The 27,269-nt window shown below is 37.8% G+C and overlaps 1 protein-coding gene across 2 annotated transcripts; it reads left to right on the top strand.

Annotated features, from left to right (window-relative positions):
• The first annotated feature begins 4,470 nt into the window (after positions 1 to 4,470).
• LOC113639334 (ubiquitin carboxyl-terminal hydrolase 32-like) lies at positions 4,471 to 26,308 on the top strand. 2 transcript variants are annotated; one of them, XM_027141150.2, is made up of 34 exons: positions 4,471 to 4,654; positions 6,656 to 6,783; positions 11,289 to 11,394; positions 11,526 to 11,644; positions 11,756 to 11,915; positions 12,512 to 12,643; positions 12,801 to 12,908; positions 12,992 to 13,107; positions 13,226 to 13,288; positions 13,859 to 13,942; positions 14,268 to 14,329; positions 14,443 to 14,545; positions 15,005 to 15,188; positions 15,276 to 15,439; positions 15,652 to 15,792; positions 16,275 to 16,392; positions 17,068 to 17,222; positions 17,548 to 17,629; positions 17,728 to 17,802; positions 17,886 to 18,024; positions 19,160 to 19,265; positions 19,503 to 19,676; positions 20,171 to 20,345; positions 20,491 to 20,642; positions 20,720 to 20,834; positions 20,972 to 21,180; positions 21,391 to 21,575; positions 21,791 to 21,877; positions 22,320 to 22,440; positions 22,787 to 22,978; positions 23,086 to 23,323; positions 23,783 to 24,177; positions 24,881 to 24,973; positions 25,058 to 26,308. In XM_027141150.2, exons 1-34 carry the CDS (start codon positions 4,597 to 4,599, stop codon positions 25,229 to 25,231), a joined length of 4,713 nt encoding a protein of 1,570 aa, XP_026996951.2. In that variant the 5' UTR covers positions 4,471 to 4,596; the 3' UTR covers positions 25,232 to 26,308. The 2 variants fall into 2 exon arrangements, with proteins under 2 accessions (XP_026996951.2, XP_047660945.1); XM_047804989.1 differs by having other exon boundaries at positions 20,987 to 21,180.
• Positions 26,309 to 27,269: the final 961 nt, after the last annotated feature.

Consider the following 27,269-nt stretch of genomic DNA (forward strand, 5'->3'; position numbering starts at 1 on the left):
GCTCATTTGCTTGGCATTACATTAGTGTGGAAATGATGGCCATACAAAGTCATGCAAATGAGCCTGGAGAGCTCCTGTCATATCCCCAGCCTGTCATATCCACAGCATTGTCTTTATTTATTGCTGTAATCACCACTATGCGCTTCAGGCCAAGATGACAAACCTGAGCAGCCTGCCTCATGCCTGGGTTCTCGCACTCATCTTATACTACTGTTCTGTGATTGTGAGTGTGAAGGAAAAAGTCAGAGTGTTGCTGGTTTCTTTTCTGGCTTGTTCATAGGTAAATATCAACAGTGAATAAATAAAGGATTTAATATTTTTATTACAGGGCTGTTTTTTAAGTACATAGAATTTTTGTAATCTTGTTAACAATTTAAAATACAGTTCTGTTACTCAGAGATGATTATATGGTGGTCATGCTGGAACAGTGAGAAGCTCCTGAGTAATGCTTCCGTATAAACTTTTGAGGAGTACTTGATATATACTTGGTGTGTACACTTCAGGCTTACACACAGTATGATACAATTTCAATTGTTAAATGGCAATAATAAAGTAGTTGACAGTACTACTGTTGGGACCTGATGGCTTAGAAGTCTTGGCCTAATGGGGGGAGCAAGGCACCGAACCCCCCCAACTGCTCCCTGGGCGCCGTGGCATAAATGGCTGCCCAACGAATTATGAGTATGGGTCACCGTACTTAGCCGTATGTCACTTATCTTAGATTTTATCTTAGATTTGCCTCACAGTTCTGGGGTTGAGGGTTCCCAATACAGGGTTTCCTACAGGTACTCAGGGTAAGTCCAATGACATATGTTGTAGGCAGATTCACATCTTTAAATTATCTGTAGTGTGAATGGTTGTGTGAGTGCGCAGTTGTGCTCTGTGGTACAGTGTCTCCTACCTTGTGCCATGGGTTAACCGGGAGAGTGCAGGTTCCCCACAATTCTGCTTAAAACAAGAGGTACAGAAAATGGAAGAATGGATGGTTTGTATATTAATGTCCAAAAATTTTTAAACTTGTATTATTGAATACTTTCTAAAAAAAAAAAACAATATTCACTAGTCTTTTACAACAACAACAACAACAATAATAATAATAATAATAATAATAATAATAATAATAATAATAATAATAATAATAAAATGAAGTTAGTCAAGCTTAGATATGAGAAGGCCACAGATTATCGGTATTGATATTCAGCTCTATGAGGATTTGTGAATTCAGCATGTTCAACAGTAAAACATTTTGAAAATCAGGACAAGATAATCTAGGCAGCAAAACCAATCGGAATAAACAACATCAAACATGTTTGCAGAACTACAGATATTAGCACTGGAAACAGAACTAAAATATGGCATATATTATGTACATCTAGAGAATTAAATCCACTAGATGGCTTGTCAGAGACAGAACATCCCTGTCCATCTGTCGAACATGAATACTATGGAGCAATTTCATGCACTGTGATTTTAAACACACTAATGATCTCTGTTTCTATAACAAAAAAATCCCTGTTGTCATTGTTGTCATGAGCTGCACCTCAGACTGTAATCTCTGACTCTATATTCAAAAGTATTCACTAATCTGGAGCATCTAGATGACTCAGAGCACAACGTTTAAATAGGCAACAATTTTATAGAACAAACACAAACCATAAGTAAACGCAGTTTTGTTAGAACTCAATAACCATCTAGAATAATACATAAGCATGTGCTTTGACACCATTACATGGTGCTATTCTGACCCCATTATGTACAATGGTAATATGAATAAATAAAGTAAATTTATTCCACTGCAGTTCCACTTTCTCCCTGTCAGTGATGGAAAGGTTTGTGTTTTTGACAGAGGTAGTGTAGAAAAACGATGAACAGAAACATTGATTGCACAGCAGAAGCTTTACTTTACTGCATGTCAGCATTACTGAGTGTCAGCACAATGTTTTGCAGAGGTATGAAAATCTGGCTGGATTAATGAACTTTATTTGAACTCAGTTGCAGTTAGTGCTTCCAGGAATTTTAAAGGCTGTACAGATATTTGCCAGTGATACAGTATTTACAAAACCAGTGAAGAGTATAGACAAAAATAAATGCTCCATTTGATTGATCAGTGCACTGTGTAGTAAGCATGGCCTTATTGTTGGCTCTTAGCGCAGCAACTGCAGCTGTAGCTAAAGAGATTTACCCTATCATCATTATCCAAAGAGCTTTGAAGAAGAACAAAATGTAAATAGAGTAATTACATATTCCCCAGCCAAAGTACAAAATACACAATGAGACATTGGAACCTTGTGTCTCGCATTGATTGATCGATTTACTTACATTCTCAGCTTTACTTACTCCGTAGCTCATTATACATGTTAAACATTTAAAAAGTAACAGGAACCATGAAAGTAGCTATCATCTATTAAGTCTCTCTCCCCCTCTCTCTCTCTCGCTCTCTTTCTGTATGTGTGTGTGTGTGTGTGTGTGTGTGTGTGTGTGTGTGTGTGTGTGTGTGTGTGTGTGTGTGTGTGTGTGGGGCTGTAGTTTGGCCTTCATCATTCATGGCACTGATCTATTTGAATTATATTTATTTTAATCTCTTAATCCCCCTCTGCAGACTTTTTATCTGTAAAAATGTGTTTTTAATTAACCAGCTTTAAGGATAATCAATTTATTCAAATATTAGACTCATTTTCTAATGTATACTGTAGTAAAGATTTGACTATTTATTCCAGCCATAAAACTTTTTGCATTCATTAATTACATTTGTTATTAATATTATTATTATCTAAATTAGTAATTAACATTTATGATAGGTTACTCATATGAGTCATTAAGGACTGGATTAAACCTAATCAGATTAACCACTGAAACACACTATTAAGAAAAGTACAATAATTAAATATAATAACTGTGATAAGAATGGGTTGTGATTTCCAGCGCTCTAAGAGAAATCACAAAGAATGTATAACAGACACGACTAAAGAGATTGTTAGTGTCCATGTGCTGGAGGTTTTTTTTTTTTTTTAATAATTTACACAATTCAAATCTCACTAAAAATAACAGACCAAGTTCATCACTAAGATATCAGAATAAGCACAGCCAAAGCTCAGAGAACAGTCTGGGGCCCAGAGGTGTATCCATACAAAAATGCAAAGCAAGGATCATTCATGAGAAGTGTTATAACCTACACATAATAATTGGAAAGAGTTAACAATGTGTATTATATATCAAGGTGTTTTAGATATTGTATAGTGTTGTATTGTTAATGAAATGATTTTAGACTTTGGAGGAGGGTGCCCTCTGTTGGTGTGGTGATGAAATGTCCCAGACAGATGTGACACTGTGCTTCCGGTGTGTAATTTCTTTTTTCTAATTTAATGATTTCTAGGCTAAAACATTTCTCTAGATTTTTTGATTTATACATGGACACCAAAAATGACAGTAATCGTTCACTCTGTAAGTAAAACAGAGCCAAAAATAGTGTTATACATTTCATGAGTTTGGACAAAGCAACAAAAATGGTAAAAACTTTAAAGCCACAAACTATTTTGTTTGAATCATGAGTTACACTTAGACATGGCGCATTATCCACATTCCATACAAACAAGGTGACTAAACCGGTACAAACTTCTTTATTACAGCCTTTCATGTTGATTTATAGAGCCAAGTCTTTAACTAGTTATCAGTCAGAGACTGCAAGTCAAAAGGTATATACCACTTTTTAACATATTTCTGAGATACAAATTCACAAGTGTAAGGTACATAGCCATAATTATGAGATACCAAGTGATCATTATGGTGCAATAAGCCAATATTATTAGATTTTTTTGGGATGGTATTTTGCACTGATTTTGCTATATATAAAATCATGACTGTGACTTGTGATTACAAAATTATGATTTGTTTCTTGTTTTCAAGAAATGATTTGCTAGCTCACAATGATGACTTTACATTATTACTTGGTTTCTTAGAATTATTCTTAATAGCTTAATTAAATCATAAATCAGTCTCTCAAAGTTATGACCTGTCAGTATCTTGAAATCAGGACTTAGTATCTCACAATTATAGCTTAATATTTCTTAAATATCACCTAATCTCTTAAAATGATGACTAAAGACTTTGAAACGAATACTCTATCTTACAATTATGACTCAATTCCTTGTAATTATGACTTAATATCTCATAATAATGAGACAATACACATCATTATGTTTGAATACCAAGATTATGGCTTATTAAATACATTTTCTGATTATTATTACTAGGGTAATTAACAGATATGCGGCAGAAATGTGATTCTTTGTCTAAAGATTCGTTTTAAAGATTCATTTACCAAAGATTCACTCGGTTCAGAACGAGCCGCTTTTTTAGGCCGCGTCCAAAATGAAGTCATACTTTATAAATAGTGCACTATTTCGGGAGGGGATATCTTTATTCCACTGCCATCGTAGTGCACTCGTGTAGTAAATAAGGAGCTATTTGGGACCGAGCCATAGGTGCGCGTCACGCGGATAGCTGAAAGAATAATAAGTCTATGATATGCAGTGAGAGAGACAGCTACATCAACAGTTATGTTTCGATTTGCTTTTTTTGACATGATATGACAAAAACATGGGGGCAAAAGAATCCAGGATTGGTTTTCTTTCTTACGACGAGGCCGTAAAAAGAGGTGAGGTGTTGCAGCTACAGTACAGCGTGTAGTTTCTGTTTATGCAGATAGCTAACGATGCTAACGATGCTAACTAGGTGCAGTTTGATGTATTCTAGCAACAAGCAGCTAAATTAGCACGCTAGTCGTCTGTCAAACTCAGTGTTCGTCTAGCCTCGGATTGGTGTTGACATGCTGTTTGTATTGACCTAAAACATTTTATTGTCTCTTTGTGTGCCTAAAATAAAGGATAATGTTCGTTTTAAAGTGTCAGAATTAGTAACATTTAGTACGTTTAGTAACATTTTACCAGACAGCTGTCATTTAGCTGCTTATAACTAACCTCTAGCTCTGTTTTCACACCAGCTGAATAAAACCAGACAAATTCATTTCTGTCAGTAAAAGCTAGGAAATCTTTTCCCTGGATTTGTACACACGTCTCTTATGTTGTGTTAGTTAGCTTTGTTTACGTGGAGTGTTTTTAGCCTAGCTTATTGCGCAATCACATTAATGTGAATCTTAAATCTGTTACAGGCTGTAATGTTTAAGCTCAAGTGGACACATGTAAACAAAATATGTTTTTTTTTTTGACATTACTGAAATGATCCAAACACCACAGCTAGTAACACCCCCCCCCACACACCCACACACACCAAAGAAAATTTATGAAATTAAAACATTTCAAAACTTAATATTTGAATTAAACAAAACATATACAATGTAGTTTTGGTGGTTAGTAGCTTTATTTTTCTGAGATTTAATTTATGATAAATTCATTATTTTGTAAAATGTCATAAAACTGGGGCCCCGTGGCACCAATCTCAGGGCCCCCAGTTTGAGAACCACTGGCCTAGACTACTTGTTCTGAGCAGGTGTTGTCAGTGAACAGGCTGTAAAACTGTTGGCTAAGTTACAGACACTCATGAAAAACTGATGCTGATTATCTTGGAAACTTTCTCTAACAGCAGTCAAAATGTCATTGTTTGTGTCAAAGAAGTTGTGAATTTGTTGTAATGTTAAAACAGGAGATCATGAGTTAGTCTGTGCTAAAAGTGATGCTCGCAGCTCTGGTGGTTTTCTCTGTGGGTGAACGAGGATGATTCTGAACAATTTCAGGATTTGCTTTTTTTCATTGGTTGTGTTAAATCTTACCCAGATACAATAGTGCTATTTTCTGATTGACTATTGTCTAGCCTCTTTTTTTCATTGGCTGATAAGTGTCAGGCTCGACTAAAAACTCCAGAGGAGACGCGCTTGACTCCTGCTCGGTTCTTGTGCTTATCCAATTAGTAGCTCACTAAAACATACATGTCCCACCCTCATGGGTGTGTCTTGCTCTATAGGAGCAGGTTGTTAGAAAACAATGTTTTGTCAGTGTGGTGATGTTTTATTTTTTTGCACATAACGGTTGAGTTGCAAAAATGGTTAAAGATTTTGGTCGGAGGTGTTTTACCGAGCATACCGAGCATTTTCGATACCAAAGTTCTTTGTTCTCTGATACAAATTGTCCTTCTCTATCAATAATACTATGTAATAGAATTTTATTTATCATTCAGATATGTCAGATGCAATCCGGCGATCTCCCTGTGCTGTCAAGACACACATTTTAATGTATATAATACTCTTTAAAATTACTGTTGAGTTTTTGGTGGTTGAATGCAGTTGGCTGCAATGCAAATCAGTTAAACACTTCATTTTGACCTTTGACACTCGACATCGAACAATGTCTTTCAAGCCATGTCATAGGAGCATGAAACCGTCATCGGTTTTAATAATATTTTAATAATATGTAAACACCCAGTTCAATCTTCATAAATCCAAGTGTAGCAAATTCTCCTGTGACTAAGCAGTTGACACATCACCAGTCTGAGCACTGGTATTTAGCTCTTAACCAGGTATTTCATAATAACTTTTTAATTAGTGTTATTTGTACTTGAAATAAACTTTTCATTATCATATCACCCTCTTCTTTTTTCCCCTCTGTACCAGCTTTTTTTGATCGCTTTATTCTTTATGTTTCAGTCACTGATGTGGAGCTGAAAAGACTAAGGGATACTTTCAGGAGGACCTGTGGCCTATCCTGCTATATGAGTCAGCAATGTTTCTTCAAGGAAGTGTTGGGGGACATGGTTCCTCTCAATATCTCTGAGGTAAGGCCTGCAGGGTGTGTGAAGTCTTCCTGTTCAGGTTGCTAATGTATGACCTGTTTGTGTGATGGGCATGTGAAATGAGCCTCTGCATGTTTCAGCAAGCGATAATCCGCTGTGCTGGTTTTCAGCTGAAAGGTCTTCTTGCTTAGAAATGCTCACAAAGTGCTTAACTGACTGCTCTTCTGTAGTTATATGCATCATCCATACGTTTTAACGATATATTCAATGCTGAATTAAGCCTAATAATAAGTTGTTTGAAAATTATAGAAATGGACCTCTGAGATATGTATCTAACAATTATGGAAGGAGGCTCCAGTGCAAGCTCAATGTAACAGAGATAAAGCTTTTAGGATCTTGCCCACAGGAAAGACTTCAAGGATAAAAGCTCTGATGAATTTAATATTAACTTGAAGAAACGGAGGAAAAACAGATTCCTGTGAGGGAACGACTATAACAAAAATGATGAGAGGAACCAGCAGGCTTTGTAGATGTTCCACAACATTACCACTAACTAAACAAACAAAAAAGTACTGTCTCTATTTAAAAAAATAAATAAAAAAAGACCTGACCATCATATCTGGTTCTTTCTTTAATTTATCATAGATTACATGCACATTTTAACTAGCTTTGTTTTCAGGATCTTATATATAAGACTGCAGAGTTTGTTTTCTATTCATATCATATGAATGGAAATTTGTCTGCTTGGATGCAGTCAGTGGATGCTGTGATATTCTAAACAACTGATCCAGTCTTTGCAATTAACCTGGTTAATTGTGCAACCCTGTGATTAATCTGTTTCATTTCCTTTGCGTAACAGAATTTGCTACACATTCTGCAAGCTTGATTCATTTAACTGGGTTTGATTAACACAGTTTGACTGTGGAGGTGACCTCGTGGAGAACGTGTGTGAACCTGATTGGACATGATCTTGTGGCATGAGGTCATGTGGCCTGTAAATGGTATTTGAGGTTAACTGTAAAGCAGTGTGAAATTACTACATGACCCAAAATGGAAACAGACCTAACTCTTTTATTAACTCTCTTATTATTACTAACTCTCTATTTATTATTATTTTATTATTACTGTACATAGTTTGTGCAATGTACAGTTGAGTCCAAAGGCTACATACACCAAGGCTAAAGACTTTCAATATCAGGTTTTTACTTCACACACTTTGTTACTTTATGTTTCTTCTGGCAAGTCTGTTAACACATCTAATTTGTTAATATTAGAGGTAATTTAGAGTCAGTGCCTATTTGCGTTGATGGCACGGAAAAATTCAAGAAACTCAGCCAAGACCTCCCACAAAAATAAATACTGGTTTGATTTCATCCAAAGGAGCAATTTCCAAACAACTAAAGGTACCATGAACATCTGTACAAACGATATGGAGCCACAAATGAACTCCCAGGGATGAATGAAGTTTGGTCTGAAAGCTTCATCAGAAACCCAAGACCAATACAGGAACTGGTGAAGGAGTTAGATGAATCAAATCTAAAAGAATGTACGTCCAATATCAATAGCTGTCATTGCAAGGATGAAGTCTTTACTCAATGACATTTGTAGAAGTATTTTGTCAGATGATACATCAGGGTCTGTTTTGCTGTAATAATCAGGGCTACATATGGAGGAAAATGTGTGAGGCTTTTAACCCTAAGAAAACCATCTTAGCTGTGAAGCACGGGGGTGGCAGCATCATGTTGTAGGAGTCTTTTTCAACTGAAAGGGACTGATGTGCTTCAGGACTGACTGGAAAAATTGTTTGAGAGCAAGAAGTCAACAAACCTGCCAGTTTCACCAGTTCTGTCAGAAGGAATTGGCAGAAATATATGAAATATGTATTATGAGAATCTTATTTCCTTTGTTTATTTACTCTTAATTTGCGAGATTAAGAAAAGCATCGTGAGAGGCTACCCCAAGCGACCGATTCAAGTTCAAGCTATTATAAGGCAACGTCAGCAAAAATAGCAGCTGTATGCAAACCTTTGACCTCCTGATATAGTCACCAAACGGTGAAAGAAGTCTGTCTCTTTGCTGCTATTGAGAAATGATCTCATATGGAAAAAAGGAGATAATTGACTTATTTCAGGAAATGTGTAGTAACAAAATGTGTGGAGCTTAAATGACTTCTGTCTATGTGATTGTGAACATTGGCCTCAACTGTAGCTTTTTATATTTAAAATGTTATTTATACTGTATTTAAAAAAAATACAGTAATTACAAGACTCTACTTTGACTTGACATTCATGACTTGAGACTTGACACGGACTTGAGTTAAATGTTGCAGAGACGGGGGACTCGAGTCATATGACTTAATCGAGTCCGACTTAGTTGCAAATTTGAGACTTACTTGTGACTTGCACATGTGTGACTTACTCCTACCTCTGCAGTTAAATAATTTAGGCACTCTATCAGTTTAAAAGTCATTATAGGCACTCTTCATTTTCTTCTGTTTAAAAGATTCTGATTCCTGATTTTTAGCCAGAGTGTTGCTGTTACCTCATGATATACCTGCACAATGTGCAAGGTTAAATCTTTGAACGCAAAGATAATATCTTGGCTGCGAGACAGGCACTTACTTGAATTCACCTGATGTAAAGTGCTGTTATCAGTTTGAACTGTCTTCATTGTTTCTGACCAGCAGTTTCACTATTCATCATTGTTCCTGCAAATGAATGTTAGTCTCAGTTCTTATGAAGCTGAGGCACATGACCACTTCCTTTTCCTGTGTAGGATCAATGCTTACATTTTACTCAGATACGATACACAGTGGGCTCCAAACATCAGAGAGCACTAGCGAAGAAAATGCCTTCGTTCTGAATTCTTTTCTAATCGAATGTATTTTTTCTTCATGATAGTACTTGTGCTGGCATGGATTCCACATGTTTTTGGAAAACCTTGTGATCCATGTTCGATTAAATTCTTCAGTGTTTTCTGAACACGTGCTACAGCGGACGGGATGAGTCTCAAGGAACGTCTGACAATTTGTCCAAAGGAGATTACATAAGCATTATCTCAAATTTGCACACATATATTTAGTGACCTAGAAATGGGGCAGAATAATGAATATTCATCCATCCAATATTTTTCATTGTTTGAAATATTCAGAATTGTCTAGGTTCAAAAGAAAAATTCCCAGAGTTTCAATGTTGTTTTAGATTTATAAACCCACTATGCATACATTTTAGTAAACCTTTTAAATATTAAGCTAGCATATAGTTCAGTCCTTCATGTATACACTTAATGCTGCATTTGACTTGCCTCAGAAGTGAGAAGTCCTAAAATGTTCTCATTTATAGCCCCTGAGCATTCAGTCTACATTGTGGAGAAAAACGTGGACGCCTTCCTATTTAAGATTTTTTTTTTTTTAGTAATAATCTAGATAGAAAACCGTGATGAGTGAAATATCATTTCCTTCTCAACCAGCAGACTTTACAATCATAGGTAGGAATCTTAAGTTTGTATTATATGTGGTGGCCAGAAATTACAACCTTCAGTCAAGGTGGGGTCTCCGCTGTTTGAAAGCCAGCGTCGACATTTGCAATCACCAAAACAAAAACGCCCCTAACCCAAATGGGTCCCACCCCTGTTTTGATAGCTCCGCCGTATTATGGCGGAAACTGTTGGGGCAGCTGACCGACGGTATGTTTTTATCAATAAATGAACTCAAAGAGTAATACTATGGTAATACAAATGTGTTTTTTTAGTACTGTGTGTTGTACCGTGAAAGGTTTATCTCCGTTTCACGCGGAAGATGTTCAGTTCTCTCCAGAGCTGGAAAGCTGATCCTATATTAACATGGGTCCTGCTTCTTGCCTTATCGTAAGCCTGTCTTCGCTTTCTTTCTTTGTTTTTATCCTCCATGTCAACGTTAAGACGTCGCTTTCTGCTAATGTCACACATGCGCACTGAACACTCTGCCCACCCATATTGACAAGACACGCCCCTTTCTGCTCATTGGCTACATGTTAGTTTTGTTTTTGTTTAGTTTGGTGGCCCATCGCAGTTTTCTGAAGCATTTCTCAAACAACGGAGACCCCAGCTTTAAACACAAGGATCTAGTTGAGGTCAATCAGAATGAAGACTCTCTTCAATACAATGTGGTGAATGATCAATACACAGCGATTAATCTATTATTTAAGCCTTCACTAGATGGTGGGCAAAAGGTCCTGTAAGGAAACAAGGTTAATTAAAGAATTGATGATGTTTTGCTAATTTCGGTCGTTCCGACTCGTAAGCTTTTCTCCTAATAATGTTGTGACTAAATATCGCAGCCTTTATTTATTTCTAATTTTCAACAGCTGTAGTTAATCTGTGCTTGTGTATGTAGACATTATAGGTGATGATGGGTGTAAGAACTTGTGTGGAGTGTTTTTGGAGTTGTTCGATTTAACTAATTGTTTAACTAATCCTAGAGTTTGATGTAAGAGTTTGATGCCTATTACAATCATTTTATTTTTTATTTATTTTTTTACTCAACTTTTTTTTTGTTCTTTTTCCTGTAGGTGATCTATAGTTCATTTGGTGGCACATCAAAAGGTCTGCATTTTAACAACCTTGTCGTGGGCTTGGTGCTGCTCACGAGAGGCCGTGATGAAGAAAAGGCGAGATGTGAGTGAAAGGCGCACTCTGACCGCTAGAGTGGAAGCTGAGAGTTATCTAAAATGTCTGAAGTGATAAGCATTCCCAGCAGAAACACATAGAGAAATGAAGATGCTGTCATTTTTTTTTCTCTCTTGCAGACATTTTTAGTTTATTTGCCAGCGAATCAGGCAGCTATGCTACACTTGAGGACATCGAAGCCATGCTACAAGCCGTGGATGGAGAAGTTCATCCCTCTCTGAGGAAGTGCTTTACAGAGGTCAGATACCATCTTCAGTTGCAGAATATAGATTTTAATGCCGTTTGTACGTCAAGTCATTATTCTACAAAACATTGCAAGCATTTATCATTTTGTTCTGATTCACATCAGGCCGAAAAGGTCAATTATGAGAAGTTTAAGAGCTGGCTGCTTCAAAACAAGGACGCTTTTACCTTCTCGCGCTGGCTCCTGTCCAGTGGTGTGTTCGTGACTCTGACTGATGACAGCGACACACCTACCTTCTACCAGACATTAGCCGGGGTCACGCACCGTGAGTGTTTCATTCTGCACAGACATTCAGTTGTTTAATTAAACTGTTAACATAATCCCATTAAGGACTGATACCTGAATTTAAAAAAAAAAAAGTTTTTTAAGTCATGACCTGTCAGATAGATCTGAGGTTTTCTCTGTAAAACCTCTGTGACGTTATTGGTAGAGATTTTACCACTGCAGTGATTTTACCTTGAGCGTGCTAAGTTGTTGCGGTGAGCTCAGTGATGCATGCAACATTGCAGTCAACATTCAAGGTTATCTTAACTTCCATACATTTTCTTTTAAACTTCCTTTCCTGCCATTTTGACACAAAAGGATTTGAAGTAACAACAATTACTGTCGTCTTGCAGATCATTATGAAAGCACTTTTGTATCTCTGATCTATATAACTTTTTATACATATTACTGTAATGTTAAATACTGTATGTTTTCATTGTTCTCTGTAATCAGAACTAAATGGACGTATCGTCTAATAATTTCTCCACACTGTGACAGATTGTAAAAAGTTTTTTTTTTAATTATATGATCTGTATTGTCGTGTCATGGCAGGGAAAATCTTGAAGGTTAATCACTTTAATGTTTTGTGTGATGCAGTGGAAGAATCAGATATCATTGACTTAGAGAAGCGATACTGGTTACTGAAAGCTCAGTCAAGAACTGGACGCTTTGACTTGGAGACATTTGTCCCATTGGTATCTCCTCCTATTCATCCATCCATAAGTGAAGGTACAGTACGCATTCCTTGAGACTTATTCATCAATATTTTATTTAAGCAATATTTTGGTGTGGGATTTTGCATGCATGTACGTACGTGCACTTCGTAGTTCATCTGTAAATGTAACTTTACAGAAGTGACTTTGTGTGCTTGCAATCTTTCCGTCAGGTTTGTTTCATGCATTTGATGAAAACAGAGACAATCACATAGATTTCAAAGAGATTTCCTGTGGGTTGTCAGCCTGCTGCAGGGGACCTCTGGCTGAAAGGCAGAAATGTAAGTGGAGATAACGCTGCGTCATTGATGCATTCGTTTTATAAAAAATCTAGACTGATGCCCACTTTTTGTTTTCGGATCAGTTTGTTTTAAAGTATTTGATGTTGACCGTGATGGAGTTCTTTGTCGAGAAGAAATCCAGGAGATGGTTGTTGCACTGCTGGAAGTCTGGAGGGACAACCGTACTGACTCACTCCCAGTAAGGCACCTTTAAGTTCTTTCATTCTCTCAACCCACTTTATTATTTTTTTTAACTGAAAATCAATTTCATTTATTTAGATTTTTGCTTTTGAATATCTCTTTTACTCATTTTTCAGGAATTACAGACAAGTGTGCCTAATATCGTTGAAGACATTCTCAAAGTACATGACACTACCAAGGTGTGTGTGTGTCTGTCTGTGTGTGTCTGTCTGTGTGTGTCTGTCTGTCTGTGTGTGTCTGTCTGTGTGTGTCTGTCTGTCTGTGTGTGTGTCTGTCTGTCTGTGTGTGTCTGTCTGTCTGTGTGTGTGTCTGTCTGTGTGTGTGTCTGTCTGTGTGTGTGTCTGTCTGTGTGTGTGTCTGTCTGTGTGTGTGTCTGTCTGTGTGTGTGTCTGTCTGTGTGTGTGTCTGTCTGTGTCTGTGTGCGTGTCTGTGTGCGTGTCTGTGTGCGTGTCTGTCTTTGTGCGTGTCTGTCTTTGTGTGTGTCTGTCTTTGTGTGTGTCTGTCTTTGTGCGTGTCTGTCTTTGTGCGTGTCTGTCTTTGTGCGTGTCTGTCTTTGTGTGTGTCTGTCTTTGTGTGTGTCTGTCTTTGTGTGTGTCTGTCTTTGTGTGTGCGTGTGTGCACGCGTGTGTGCGTGTGTGCTTGTCTGTGTGCGTCTGTGTGTGTGTGTACACAATTTTGTTTCACTTTTATGAAATGGATAACTGCCCAAGAATAAGGTTACAGAGTCTCTTTGCTCTGATTATATATAGAAGGGCCATTTGACACTCGAAGACTATCAGATATGGAGCGTTCAGAGTGCACTTGCTGCTGAGTTTCTCAACCTCCTGTTTCAGGTATGAGTAAACGCCTTTGCATTAAGGTTTGGCAATATGACAAAAACATAATGCACAATATGCAGAAACAGCCAGCAGTACAGTAGTATTGCCTAATAGACCTTTGTTATGATGTATATAATGTCTGCAAAATACAAAATCAACCAGTTTGTATTCCAATTTCTGAAAGAACTTATAAAAAGATCCGTAATATCTCAGAAAAGCATATTGTGACAGTTTTTTAAAAACATTTTTTTTTTTCATCATATCACCCTGACCCACTTTGCAGGATTGTATTAATGTTCTCATGTTTGTTTAATGATATTTTTCACATAACTCCCTGTAGGTATGTCATATTGTTCTTGGACTGCGACCTGCCACTCCTGAGGAGGAAGGACAGATCATCAGGTCCATATAAGACCTCATTTATTTCACAGTACTTCTAATTCCCTGTTCAGTCTTCTGTCAATTCAGGCTGAAAAAAAAACTGCACTAATCACTAGATTGTATTCTGTGTTCAGGGGCTGGTTAGAGAGAGAAAGTCGGCATGGCCTCCAGCCTGGAGATTACTGGTTTCTTATTGCTATGCAGTGGTGGCAGCAGTGGAAGGACTATGTCAAATATGTAAGCTTAAACATCATGGCTTGTATATTGTTTTTACACATCAGATATATGGGATGTTAATGATCGCTGTCTGAGTGTGTGTAGGCTGTAGTTTTACACTATGTAACATTCACACTGTGTAGGTAGATTAGCGTTTCTTTTTTTTCCACAATACATCTTAAAAAAAATAGTCTAATGCTAAACATATTAAAATGTTCATTTGGTTCAAGTGTTTAAACAAAATTTTTAGCCTAATTTCAACCTTTTTATATTTCAGGCCTAAGCAGCAGTTCTTTTTTTCCTTGTACTATTGTTCATGAAAATGTGGTGAAGTCATTCTCTGTGATTGTCATTGTACATTAATTAGAGATATGGTGGATGGAGATTAGGTACAGTGGAGTGTTTGACAGGAGATACTGGAGTATTAGAGTAAGTACTGAATACATGAAAGCCCCCGTGTTTTATTTGTTTTATTTATAGGACAACAAGCTTATCGTGGTGGAACAGCCCGGAGTATTTTCTAGCAGTAGAACTCCTACCTCATCTGCAGGCACGGAACAAGGGGGTCACGGAGAGGGCACGGCGAGCTCACACTCATCCCCAGAAGAGAAGTTCTCTGACAACATCTCTAGTGCCTCTGAAGCATCGGAAACGACAAGTGGCAGTCAGTATTTACATAAAAGATCTCAAACCTGGCCTTTGGCTACAGGGGTTTTGAAGTCTTTCACTGACATGATTTTTTTTTGTCTAGGTCTCCTCCATTCCAGCTCGACTGCCACAGATATCTGTTTCTCCCGACAGACTGATTCGTCTGAGGTAGACAGCCAGAGTTTCCCTGGGGCTGATGGGAATGTGACAGCTCTCAGGCCAGGTGCCATAGACAACCAGCCCCTGGTGACCTCAGAGAGCCTCAAAGTAAGCACCAAGCAGTGCTGTTAAACACAATCGCATAGCTAAGTATATTCCTGAAGTGTATTGTGACTGACAAACGTTAAGCAAATAGCATTAAAAAGCATAATTCTAACATCATCTGCTTATATGCAGAATAATTCCCTTGTGAATTTTTGTCTTGTAATGTAGTTCATTTGTAATTGTATTATGAGTGGCCTTGTTATTCTCTGTAATAGGCTCCCACATTAACAATGGAAGGGGCACTGTTGAAACGCTCTCCCAGCATGCATCTGGGCCAGGATTTTGAGATTGTACCTGAGCCAGTCTGGAGAGCCCTTTACCACTTGTATGGAGCAAACCTCAGTCTGCCCCGTCCGGTACGTACAGTCTTCCACATCAGTCGTCAGCGTTAATATGCTGGGGTTTTTTTATCTCTTCTCTACATTTGAAAGTTATTGTCTTTAACCACCGAACAATGCAGCTGCTGTCAAGTTCAGGCTGAACTTCAGACACATCTCAATACTGTCTACTGTGGAAATTTGTATTCCACTGAGAATGGGCACAGTAATAAGTAATGTAATATATCACAATTTATTCATCACATTTATCTGTGCACAAATAGGTTCATCTCATAACATCAAATGTTTAAATTCATAACATAATGTGACAGACAATTGCCTTTTTGTCAGGTTTTTAGCAATGGTTTTACATTTAAATGAATTCTTTTCAGTCAAAACCTAAAACTGAAGAAAAGGATTTGTTAATTAAATAACTAAGTTCACCATTTGTATTATTTTTTTTATTATTTACTTCACCACTGTATTATTAAGTTAACACAAGGATGTACCCGGATGTGTAGGTGATCAGGTCGAGGGATATGGAGAAAGCCGAGTTAGAGCTCTTCCCCAGACACCTGCTGTTCCTGAGACAGCAGCCTCCAGCACGCACACCGCAGTCTAACGGCTGGATCAACATGGGTGAGACTCAACTTAAAAGGCTAACGAGTGTTTCAGCAATGTATCCTGATCACATGTATCAATAAATGTAATGCCATTTGTAACTAATTGTTAGCTTCCTATACTAGTCTGACCTTACTGTATGAGGGATGATAAAAAAAGAAAAAATCCCTCGGACCAAAAATAAAAAAAAAACAACTCGCAACAAGTTCATTATTATATGTTGCGAATAAAGGTCAAATAAGGTCCTACACATGGGAAAAGTATCAGTCTGATGAAAGATGGTTTTCTCAAAGATCTCATATGCCTTCAATTCAGACTTGTTGCAGGACTTGCATAGCATTTTTTTATCATATTGTAATCCTACTTTTTTGTAGGCAATAACAAAATAGTACTAACAGGTATGTTTTCAGGTTTTTCAGAATTTAGAATGAATGCATACTTCTTTTACTTGACACTTTGTCACTTGTTCAGTTGTCTACTCTTTTGGTTGACCACAGACATTCAGAAACTCGTAGATGATGTGCTTGATATGCTTAATGAATGTCACAAGTCATGATCACAAACCATCAGACGTAAGCCCAGACGTGACATGTTCCGTGTGTGAGGATAGTCACAGGTATTAAAATGTGGCTCTTTGTACTTGGCGAAGTCAAATTAAAACCTTTTGTGCTTGCCCTGGGTTCTTTTGATCAGGTAATATGCCATCTCCCACTACCCCACTGAAGCGGGTGCTGGCCTACACTGGCTGCTTTAGCCGAGTGGGAACAATAAAGGACATTCACGAATATCTGTCTCAGAGGCTTCGGATTAAAGAAGAGGATATGAGACTGTGGCTTTTCATGAATGAGGTGAAGGAAAAAAAAATAACACATACACTTACAGATACACAGTAAAATTATAGCTCTCTTAATTAATGGATAATAGGATTATTTTTTAGTAATGCCACCAAAGAATGTAATGTCAATACACTTTATGTTAAGAAATTTAGCCCTTTGATATGCCATTCATTTCTAAGGCATAATTTACTTGTTCTATATCATAAGATATAAGTAGATTCTATTGACAGCACTTAAAAGGTGCCATCGTATAGTAATAGTTAAAAAACTATCGAGAGTGCCATTTCTCTCTGTATAGAGTATTTGTACAACTTTTTTGTAATCTTTCCCCCAACAGAATTATTTGACTCTTCTTGATGATGAGGATCATTCACTGGAAGCACTGAAGATCCCTGATGACCAGTACATGGTTATTGAAGGTAATCCTTATTATCTATTTTATCATAAGTGTATATTATTTATTAACAAAGCTCATCATCCTAAATATATGACTTCTTGTTTTTGTTTCCTTTTATAGTGCGCAACAAAGACATGAGCTGGCCTGAGGAGATGTCGTTTTTAGCAAACAGCAACAGAATGAACAGACACAAAGGTCCAGGATAATCGAATTTAAAAAAATTCACAAGAGCTTCATGTTCATGTTTGAGATTTACACATTTTTGTTACCTCTCACAGTACCCACTGAGAAAGGAGCCACGGGACTCAGTAACCTCGGCAACACGTGTTTTATGAACTCCAGCATTCAGTGTGTGAGCAACACCAAACCTCTTACAGAATACTTTACATCCGGGTGTCACCTTTATGAGCTTAACAGGTGTGTGTATATGTGAGCGTGTTTGCTCTTCTTACATGATTAATATGCAAAAAGGATTGGATTGCTGAAGGACAACACTGGGATGGTTGCGGTAACTCTTCATGGATAGAGCTGCAAATAACTGCGCTTTCCTTCCCTCCCAAAATACGGAGAGGTTCAGTAGCATCATCACGTAGCATGTTACATAAATGATACAAATCATTTATGTAAAGAAATAGAATTACTGAATGAATGTTTGTTGATAAACGTGCATTCTGATTTGTTTATTCAGAAGTGAATGTATGATTACATTAAATACCGGTTTCAGCAATGTTCACAAAGACAAGCACATGTTCATTGTATTTAAGCATACATGCCAGTACACGCTAAATGACTGGTGTGAAAAAGTGTTTGCCCCCTTCCAGATTTTTTATATTTTTTGTATGTTTGTCACACTTCAATGTTTCAGATCAAACAAATTAAAATATTAGTCATAGATAACACAAGTAAACACAACATGCAGTTTTCAAATGAAGGGTTTTTATTATTAAAAGAAAAAAAAATCAAAACCCGCATAGGCCTTTGTGAAAGTGTTTGCCCCCTAAACCTAATAACCGGTCGGGCCACCCTTAGCAGCAAGAACTGCAGTCAAGCGTTTGAGAACCTGCAATGAGTCTGTTACAGCGCTGTGGAGGAATTTTAGTTCGGATTTTGTTCTCCCTTAATAATAAAAACCTTAATTTAAAAACTGTATGTTGTGTTTAATTGTGTTATCCTTGACTAATATTCCAATTTGTTTGATGATCTGAAACATTAGTGTGACAAACATTCAAAAAAAAAAAACTAAATCAGGAAGGGGGCAAACACTTTTTCACACCACTGTATATGCATGTAGAGGCAATGGACAGTTCAGGAAAAAGCTCAGATCTCAAGCTAAGATAAGCACATATTTCAGATATGAAGCATTACCGTAACAACCATTGTGTTGTGCACTTAAATGTTTACATTTTACAATGTTTTACTTTTGTTAAAGATTTGTTTGCATATATATCACTTAATTAAATATGCAAAATAGTTTAATTGCATTAAACAAGATCTGTATTAAGTATGAAGCTGTAGCCTTGTGAAGTGCTGAACATATGATCCTCTGTTGCAGAACTAATCCTATTGGGATGCGAGGACACATGGCGAAATGCTACGGAGATCTCATCCAGGAACTGTGGAGTGGTGCTCAGAAAAGTGTCGCTCCATTGAAACTCAGGGTACAACTCTAAACTAGCTTTCTCTTAACCAGTCTGAAACACTTTCCCTTTCTCACAGTGTCAATTTTGAAGTGCAGTAGATGTGATAATGTGTTTTAAATTGTTTTATTTATTAGTGATGATATTCATGCTGTATTACACAGTTATAACAATATGCTAATGATTATATAATGATACAAGATAATATTACAGCTCTGCTTTCTTTTAATGTTTTATCTGATTCATCTGCACTTTCAGTGGACTATAGCAAAGTATGCTCCACGGTTTGATGGCTTTCAACAGCAAGATTCCCAAGAGCTGCTGGCCTTTCTGTTAGATGGCCTTCACGAAGATCTTAACCGTGTCCATGATAAACCCTATGTGGAGCTGAAGGACAGCGATGGCAGACCTGACTGGGAAGTTGCTTCAGAGGTTAGCCAGGTTTATTATTTTATAATTAAGCTCTAAAATTGTTAAAGTTCAAGTTCAGTTTATTTATATAGCACATTTAGAACCGTCATAGGACTGACCAAAGTGCTGTACAATAAAAGAGTGTTAGTAAAAATACACAAAAAAAATGATACTAAGTCAAGAGATAGTAAAAGCAAAATAGAACAATTAAAAAAGCAATAAGAAGACGGTGTATATTTTGTACCCTACCATGACTATATTACAATACTGCTTGCTGTAAATCAAATCACAGGTTTATATTAAAGTGCCTTCTATTAGATTATAGTTTCTATATAAACATTTGTACGGCAGACACTTCACACTCATCTAAGTGTGCTTAATAATTTAATGAAACTATGTATTGTTAAGTATGTGTGATATTTCGTGATACTATAAGTGGCTAATAATTACTGGGTATTGAAAATATAATTAGGGTTAGATTAATCTTACACCTCATGTTTGCTGTGTCCTGTCAGGCATGGGAGAATCATTTGCGAAGAAACCGCTCTATTGTGGTTGACCTGTTCCATGGTCAGCTTAGGTCTCAGGTCAAGTGCAAAACGTGTGGCCATGTTAGTGCTCGCTTTGACCCATTTAACTTCCTTTCCCTTCCTCTGCCCATGGATAACTCCATGCACCTTGAGATCATAGGTGAGTTTTTGACATGATTTCATCAGTGAAACCAGTATGATGTGCAATACATCAGTCAGTTATGTGGTGAGCTGTGTGATGCATAGTATGTCCTGACTCAGCTTGTGCTACTTAACACACTTTCTGTTTGGGTATCTCCTTTCAGTTATAAGGCTCGATGGCACAACGCCAGTGAGGTATGGGCTCAGACTCAACGTGGATGAGAAATACTCTGGCTTGAAGTGTCTGCTAAGCGAATTATGCCATCTAAGACCAGAACAGATCCTCCTGGTGGAGATCCATTTGTCTTGCATTAAGGTGCTAATTGTAATTCCGCAAACTTCCTGAAAGCTGTGCTGTTTATATCTCATCGTGACTAAGTGTTTCTCTTACAGAATTTTCCATCAGACAATCAGAAAGTGCGACGTGCTGTGAGCGGCTTCCTATGTGCATTTGAAATCCCACTGCCCTCTACACCTTCACCAGACTCCTCCCCGAAAGAAAGCTCTGGTGAGAATTCATAAACTTTATCAAATATCACTTGATTTATAACACTCAATTAGTCTGTTTGTTTTCATTGGCTATAGGATTTGTGTTTTATTGCTTGTATGTTTGTTGCCACCTCAAAATGATTACTATGTTTATAGTGGACCTCCCAACAGTTTCAATTAGAACTAGCCCAGCAGTCTGCAGTGGTACATCCCTAAGGCTTGACATAATCCCTAAGGGAATGCCAAATACTGTGGTGCCCTGTAGCACAGAAGGCAGCCCTGCCAACGGCCTCCCCAACGGTCACATCATTTTACACGCTGCCTGCCCCTTCACTGGGTACATCATTGCCATCCACCGGAAAATGGTGAGAGCTGTTTGTTAAAATGTCATTCAAATTGTAACTGTAAGCAAAAATGAGCTTAGCATTTCAGCTAATTATACAATCTTTTATGTTGAAATATTACAGAATGCATGGACTTTATCAGAGCAGATCAGTAATAATGTATTTTAAACAATTGTTCTTTTTAGGTATGCATACTCATTTAATTTGTGATTTTGATTTTTTTTTTTCTAGATGCGAGCCGAATTATACTTCTTATCGTCTCAGAAAAACCGCCCAAGTCTGTTTGGCATGCCACTAATTGTTCCCTGCACAGCAGACACACGGGGTCGTGACTTGTACAACACAGTGTGGACACAAGTGTCCCGTTTGGCTAGTCCTCTGCCCCCTCAAGAGTCGAGTAACCATGCACAAGACTGGTCAGTGTCTTAGTTGTTTGACTGAATGGATAATGCTTGTTTTATTGCTTGTTAGGGCTTGTTAGGGTATTTTTGCTCTGTCTACTTACTTATATCTACTTACATGTTTTCTGTGTAATAAACCAGTAAAAGATCTCAGAGCATTTTGGATAGTGGTTCTAAAACTGTAGCATGTATATAATGAATGTTTCTTTTACTGTTGTGCATTTCTTTAGTGATGACAGCCTGGGCTACCACTACCCCTTCACCCTGCGTGTTGTGCTGGGAGATGGGAACTCTTGTGCCTGGTGTCCGTGGTACAAGTAAGAGTGAAAGCTTTAATTTAACAAATACATGTGAGTGGATTGGGGGCACGGTGGCTTAGTAGTTAGCACATTTGCCTCACAAATCCATGGTTGGGGGTTCGATTCCCACCTCCGCCTTGTGTGTGTGGAGTTTGCATGTTCTTCCCGTGCCTCGGGGGTTTTCTCCGGGTACTCCGGTTTCCTCCCCTGGTCCAAAGACATGCATGGTAGGTTGATTGGCATCTCTTGAAAAATGTCCGTATTGTGTGAGTGAATGAGTGTGTGTGTGCCCTGCGATGGGTTGGCACTTCGTCCAGGGTGTATCCTGCCTCGATGCCCGATGACGCCCCGTGACCCGAGAAGTTTGGATAAGCGGTAGAAAATGAATGAATGAATGAATGTGGGTGGGTGGACTGAACAATCATATGTGAAAGCTTGACCCACTGTGTTTTGTCCTCAGGTTCTGCAGAGGGTGTATCATAGAGTGTAATGATGACAGGGCTATAGTAGGCAATGCTTGCATAGCTGTTGATTGGGACCCTACTGCATTGCACCTCCGCTACCAGACATCCCAAGAGAGGGTAAGCTATGAATAACAATCCAGAGCAGGGCCACTGAGATTTAGAAAGGGGCATTAAGAGGAGGCCCAGTGAGCCATTTCCTCATGTGGTGTTGATTACTTATTTTATAACAAGTCAAGTCGAATCAAGTGGCTTTACTCTTATTTCAACCATATACAGTCGGTGAAACAAAACAATGTTATGATCATGGTGTTAGAAAAAACATCACGCATGAATTACTAATTAATGACTTAAACAGGACAACAGGCACAGAAAAAGGTGCTGCATCACTGACCAGTACACAGATTGGCGTGAAGAAGGTTTCCTTGAAAAATGTTGATGGCTTATCTGTTTTGATATTCTTTAGCTTGTTGAGGAACACGTGAGTGTGGAGCGAAGTCGTCGTGCTCAGGCTGAGCCAATCAGTCTGGACAGTTGCCTTAGAGCTTTCACTACAGAAGAGGAGCTAGGTGAAAATGAGCTCTACTATTGTTCCAAATGCAAAACCCACCGACTGGCCACCAAGAAACTGGACATCTGGAGACTTCCACCAATACTGGTACTAATAGAACAATTCCTCCGCCAACAAAAAAGCCGTCACTTTGACTCTCTATTCATACATAGCCTATCTTTTTGGATAGTAACATGTTTTGTTCCCTGCTACAGATTGTGCATTTGAAGCGGTTCCAGTTTGTCAACAATCGCTGGATTAAATCTCAGAAGATCGTGCGGTTTCCGAGGGATAACTTTGATCCTAGTGCATTTTTGACCCCACGGGATGTAAACCACAGTCTGCAGGGGTGGAGAGGTGGTTTCGGAGAGGAGTTTACTGAAAAGGAACATGTGACAAATTCTGGAGATCCACCCTCAACTCCCACATCCCTCAACATTAATGATATTAAAGGTCAGCTTTCATCCATTACAGGAAACAAAGGTTTGAGGTCTTGATTCAGATTAAACTGATTTCCATGGTCTGGACTGCAGGGCTGGAAATGAAAGCAGTTAGAATCATTCGCTAGGCAGTTTGTTTTTAACCTTTATAAAATTACATAATATATATATCTAGGGGGAATTTTATAGGTGATTTTTTTAATACATTTTAATAAAGTCACAACAGCATGCAATGTAATGTTAGTTATTAAACACTCAACAAGGGGCTCTTGTAATAAATAACAATCATCCTGTTTTATCCGGATTTATTTCTGGAAAAAAGGTCATGTTCTGCAATAATGTTTCTGTAAATATAGAAATTTGAAAATGGCTCATTTGAGCAACTCATTTGGACTCATTCAGCCATGTGCATAGATAAAAATGAAATGATTATGATTGTGTGTGTGTGTGTGTGTGTGTGTGTGTTCCACAGATTTCCAGAGTTCCGGCAGGTTGTTGTCTTCCTCTCTCAGTCGAGGCTGCAGTCCCATCAGTAGCCCTAAGGGAGACGTTTGCAAGCAGGGGCAGAAGAGGGCCCCTCGGCAGGACTCACGTGTGGAGCTGTCTTTTAGTAGGGAGAGCCTAGACAGTGGCAGAGAAAGTCCTGTGGAGCTGGAGCAGTGCAAGCAAGAGACCCAGAATGAAGCTGAAGCTACAGGCCTGGACTCTGCACTGGGGGATGAGCCAGTCCGAGACTGTGACAATGCTACAACATTGTCAGAGCTGGAGAGCAACGGCTGCACTGAGGACAGCATAGACCTGGAGGCTTCACAGGACCAAAGAGACAGGATCTGCCTGGAGCCTATCTATGACCTGTATGCAATATCGGTGAGTAAGTTACACAATGACACTGGTCCTGCATGCAAAATTACTGTTTAGTGAAATGTGGATTTTGTCACGGGCACTTCATATACATGTGCAGTAAGCTGCCATTTTTTACTATTTTTTATTTAAGGCGGATTAACTTGTATTGCAGATGATCAATTATCTTATCAGAATCAGGAACGTGTTGGTGATACCGCCGCAATCCCAATGAAAATCTAATGAATGAAATAAAGTAAAGTACCAAACCATCGTATAACTCTCTCTCGTACTTTTCCTGGTTTATCAGGAGAAAATAAAGATAATAGTCCGATCCTAATGTCTTTTTAATTGTGATGCGAGGAGAACAAACCTCTTTACTGAGATTTTGGTTTGCATATATTATTGTGCTAAATGATCATGCTTGTTTGTTTTCCTCGGTCTGTCTTAATGTATTTATTACCTTATTCTGATAGTCAAATTGGGCTTTTTTTGTGCCTGATCAACTAGCAAATGAATGTAGGATTTGGTCATTATGCAAGAATTATCATATGTTGTCATGCTTCAGTTATGTGACTACCTGCCAATAAAATTCATATGAGGACTGTTGGGTTTATTCGTCACAGGAAGAGCGAATGCTGTTGAATATGTTTGTCTGGTTTCAGTAGACATCCTTTTCACAACCTAAAACCGTTTCCATCGCGAGTAATGATCGTTTGTGTGTTTGCAGTGCCACTCAGGGATACTCGGAGGAGGCCATTATGTCACGTATGCCAAAAACCCCAATGGGAAATGGTACTGTTACAACGACAGTAGCTGCAAGGTAAAGCGTTCTCAAACGGGCCTCCAAACCTATGACCATCCCTTATGTCTTTACAATGGCTTCATTTTGAATCTGTTTCTACAGGAAGTGAATCCAGAGGAGATTGACACAGATTCGGCATACATCCTCTTCTATGAGCAGCAGGGAGTGGATTACTCTATGTTCATGCCAAAGACTGACGGGAAAAACATGGCTGACACCAGCAGCATGGATGAAGATTTTGAAACAGACTACAAGAAGTACTGTGTCCTTCAGTGATGCCTGCGCTCTTATCAGTGTCCGAGAAAGACTCAAAATGATCCATTATCTCAGATTGAGAGGTTTTTGTTTGTTTTTGTTTGTTTTTTAGCCAAACTGTGGTACTGTCAAGTTCTTTTTGGCTTGCACTGTCTGACATATCTGTCTGAGAAAATGTCTGTTCTCTGTCTCAGTCACTGTTTTTAATTTCTCCGTGTTGTGATTTTTGTTATTTTTTTTATTTTAATGTACAGAATAAATTAGTAAGTGCCGGTCACATACTGTACAAAACATACAAGATGAGGATAGTCGTTCACATCAAAGTGCAGTTGGTACTAATCTGTTTATTGTTAAACTTTTAATGGCCTCGTGGCATTAAGTATGTGTTTTGTTTTGTTTTTGTTTCTTTTTTTAAGTCTTTAGTGCTGTCCTGTTCATTGATAATTTGTTATATAATTTTATGTTTGATTATTTTCAGTTTCTTTTAAAGAAAGATTCTAGACATCATCATATGTTCTAAGTTGATTATAATGTATGCACTTTTATATGCTTTAAGTTACTATTTTGGTTACGTTCTGCATCGTTGCACATACTGAATGTCATTCCATGCTCGTTTACAAGTGTCATTGTAGCATATGACATAACCATCACGATTCTTGGTTTTTTTTTCTGTGACCCGAACTCTTTTCTCTGTGCCAACCTGATACGTTCATCATCCTGTAGTACAGTTTGTGCCATTGTGTTGTCAATGTTGTCTTTGCTCAGGATAACAGAATTGTAAATTGTGTTAGCATGCCACCGCGGAAGCGTCTGAGCACTTTATTTATTTGTAGCTTACAAGAGGAAGAAAAGGTTGAAATTGGACACTTCCACTTGTCAACAGTTTATTGCTGAATATAAAGCATTTTACGATGTTCACCTCTGTGCTCTAATATTCCCTCTGCTCAGAACTCAGAGATCATTTAGTTAAAGTACAAGTACAGATATTAGTATTGGTTTCTTTTTTGTTACATTGTGCCACTATTTGACATATTTAACATAAAAAAAGTTGGATTAGTAAAGCTTGTGGAAATAGTATTAAATATGACCCCAAATGTGGAACTCGAGCCGTTAATCTTTTTTCTGTGTCTTTAAATGTCTCCTGTGATACGTCCAGTGCTAAACTTACACATAGGGAGTAATTATTATGAATAATCATTCATTAATCTTTCTCTTTCCTTTTTTTTTTTTTACATTTCTTAGCTTAATGATCTACTAACTGAAAGACACTTATTGTTTTCCATTTATTTAACTATTTAATGCAATGCATATTGTGTTCAATATCCCATCATTCATAATGACAGGGCTCATTATAAACCACATGTACAGAACTCTTTTTCAAATATTATAAATATTAAAATATTCAAAATGTAATATGTACTAAGGCAGTGTTCTTAAATGTAAGGACGGACCGGGGATTTCATCCCAGTCAGATCGGATCCAGATGGCGGAGCCTGGACTAGTTTCATCAGCATTAGGCAACAGCAATTAGCAATGTGACGGATTTGCATTTGTTAGAAGTAAATAACCATGGAAGATAATCTGAATATGTTTCTGAGTAAAGAATTACCGAAGAAGAAGCTCCAGCCAGCTGGACATCCTGCATGTGTTAAAGAGGAGATGTTAGTGTAAGAATAACGAAGAATTCAACACTTAAAAATTTACACTTAAAAGTCTAAATACCTCTAATCTATCTAGAATCTCCTATTATTATTATTATTATTATTATCTAGAGGATTTGAGACATTTAAATGTTACCGTTCATTACATTCATTAATTTGTCGTCAGTCACTGATTATTTCTAAACGAATGCTCAAATTAGCCAAAAATGTCATGACTAACGACTATTTCTAGCTTGAAATAAGTAGAAATGTATGGAAATTGGTTTAGTATAATCTTGTTCCAAGATATTCTCGGTATACGTTTGTCTGTCCATGTTAAGATGATGTTTTTTGAAATGTAGTTGTAATGATGTTCAGACTAATAGACTGGCTGACCCCAGCTTTGAAGAAAGACACTG

Source organism: Tachysurus fulvidraco, chromosome 20 (genome assembly GCF_022655615.1).
Source record: "Tachysurus fulvidraco isolate hzauxx_2018 chromosome 20, HZAU_PFXX_2.0, whole genome shotgun sequence".
Lineage (NCBI taxonomy): Eukaryota > Metazoa > Chordata > Actinopteri > Siluriformes > Bagridae > Tachysurus > Tachysurus fulvidraco.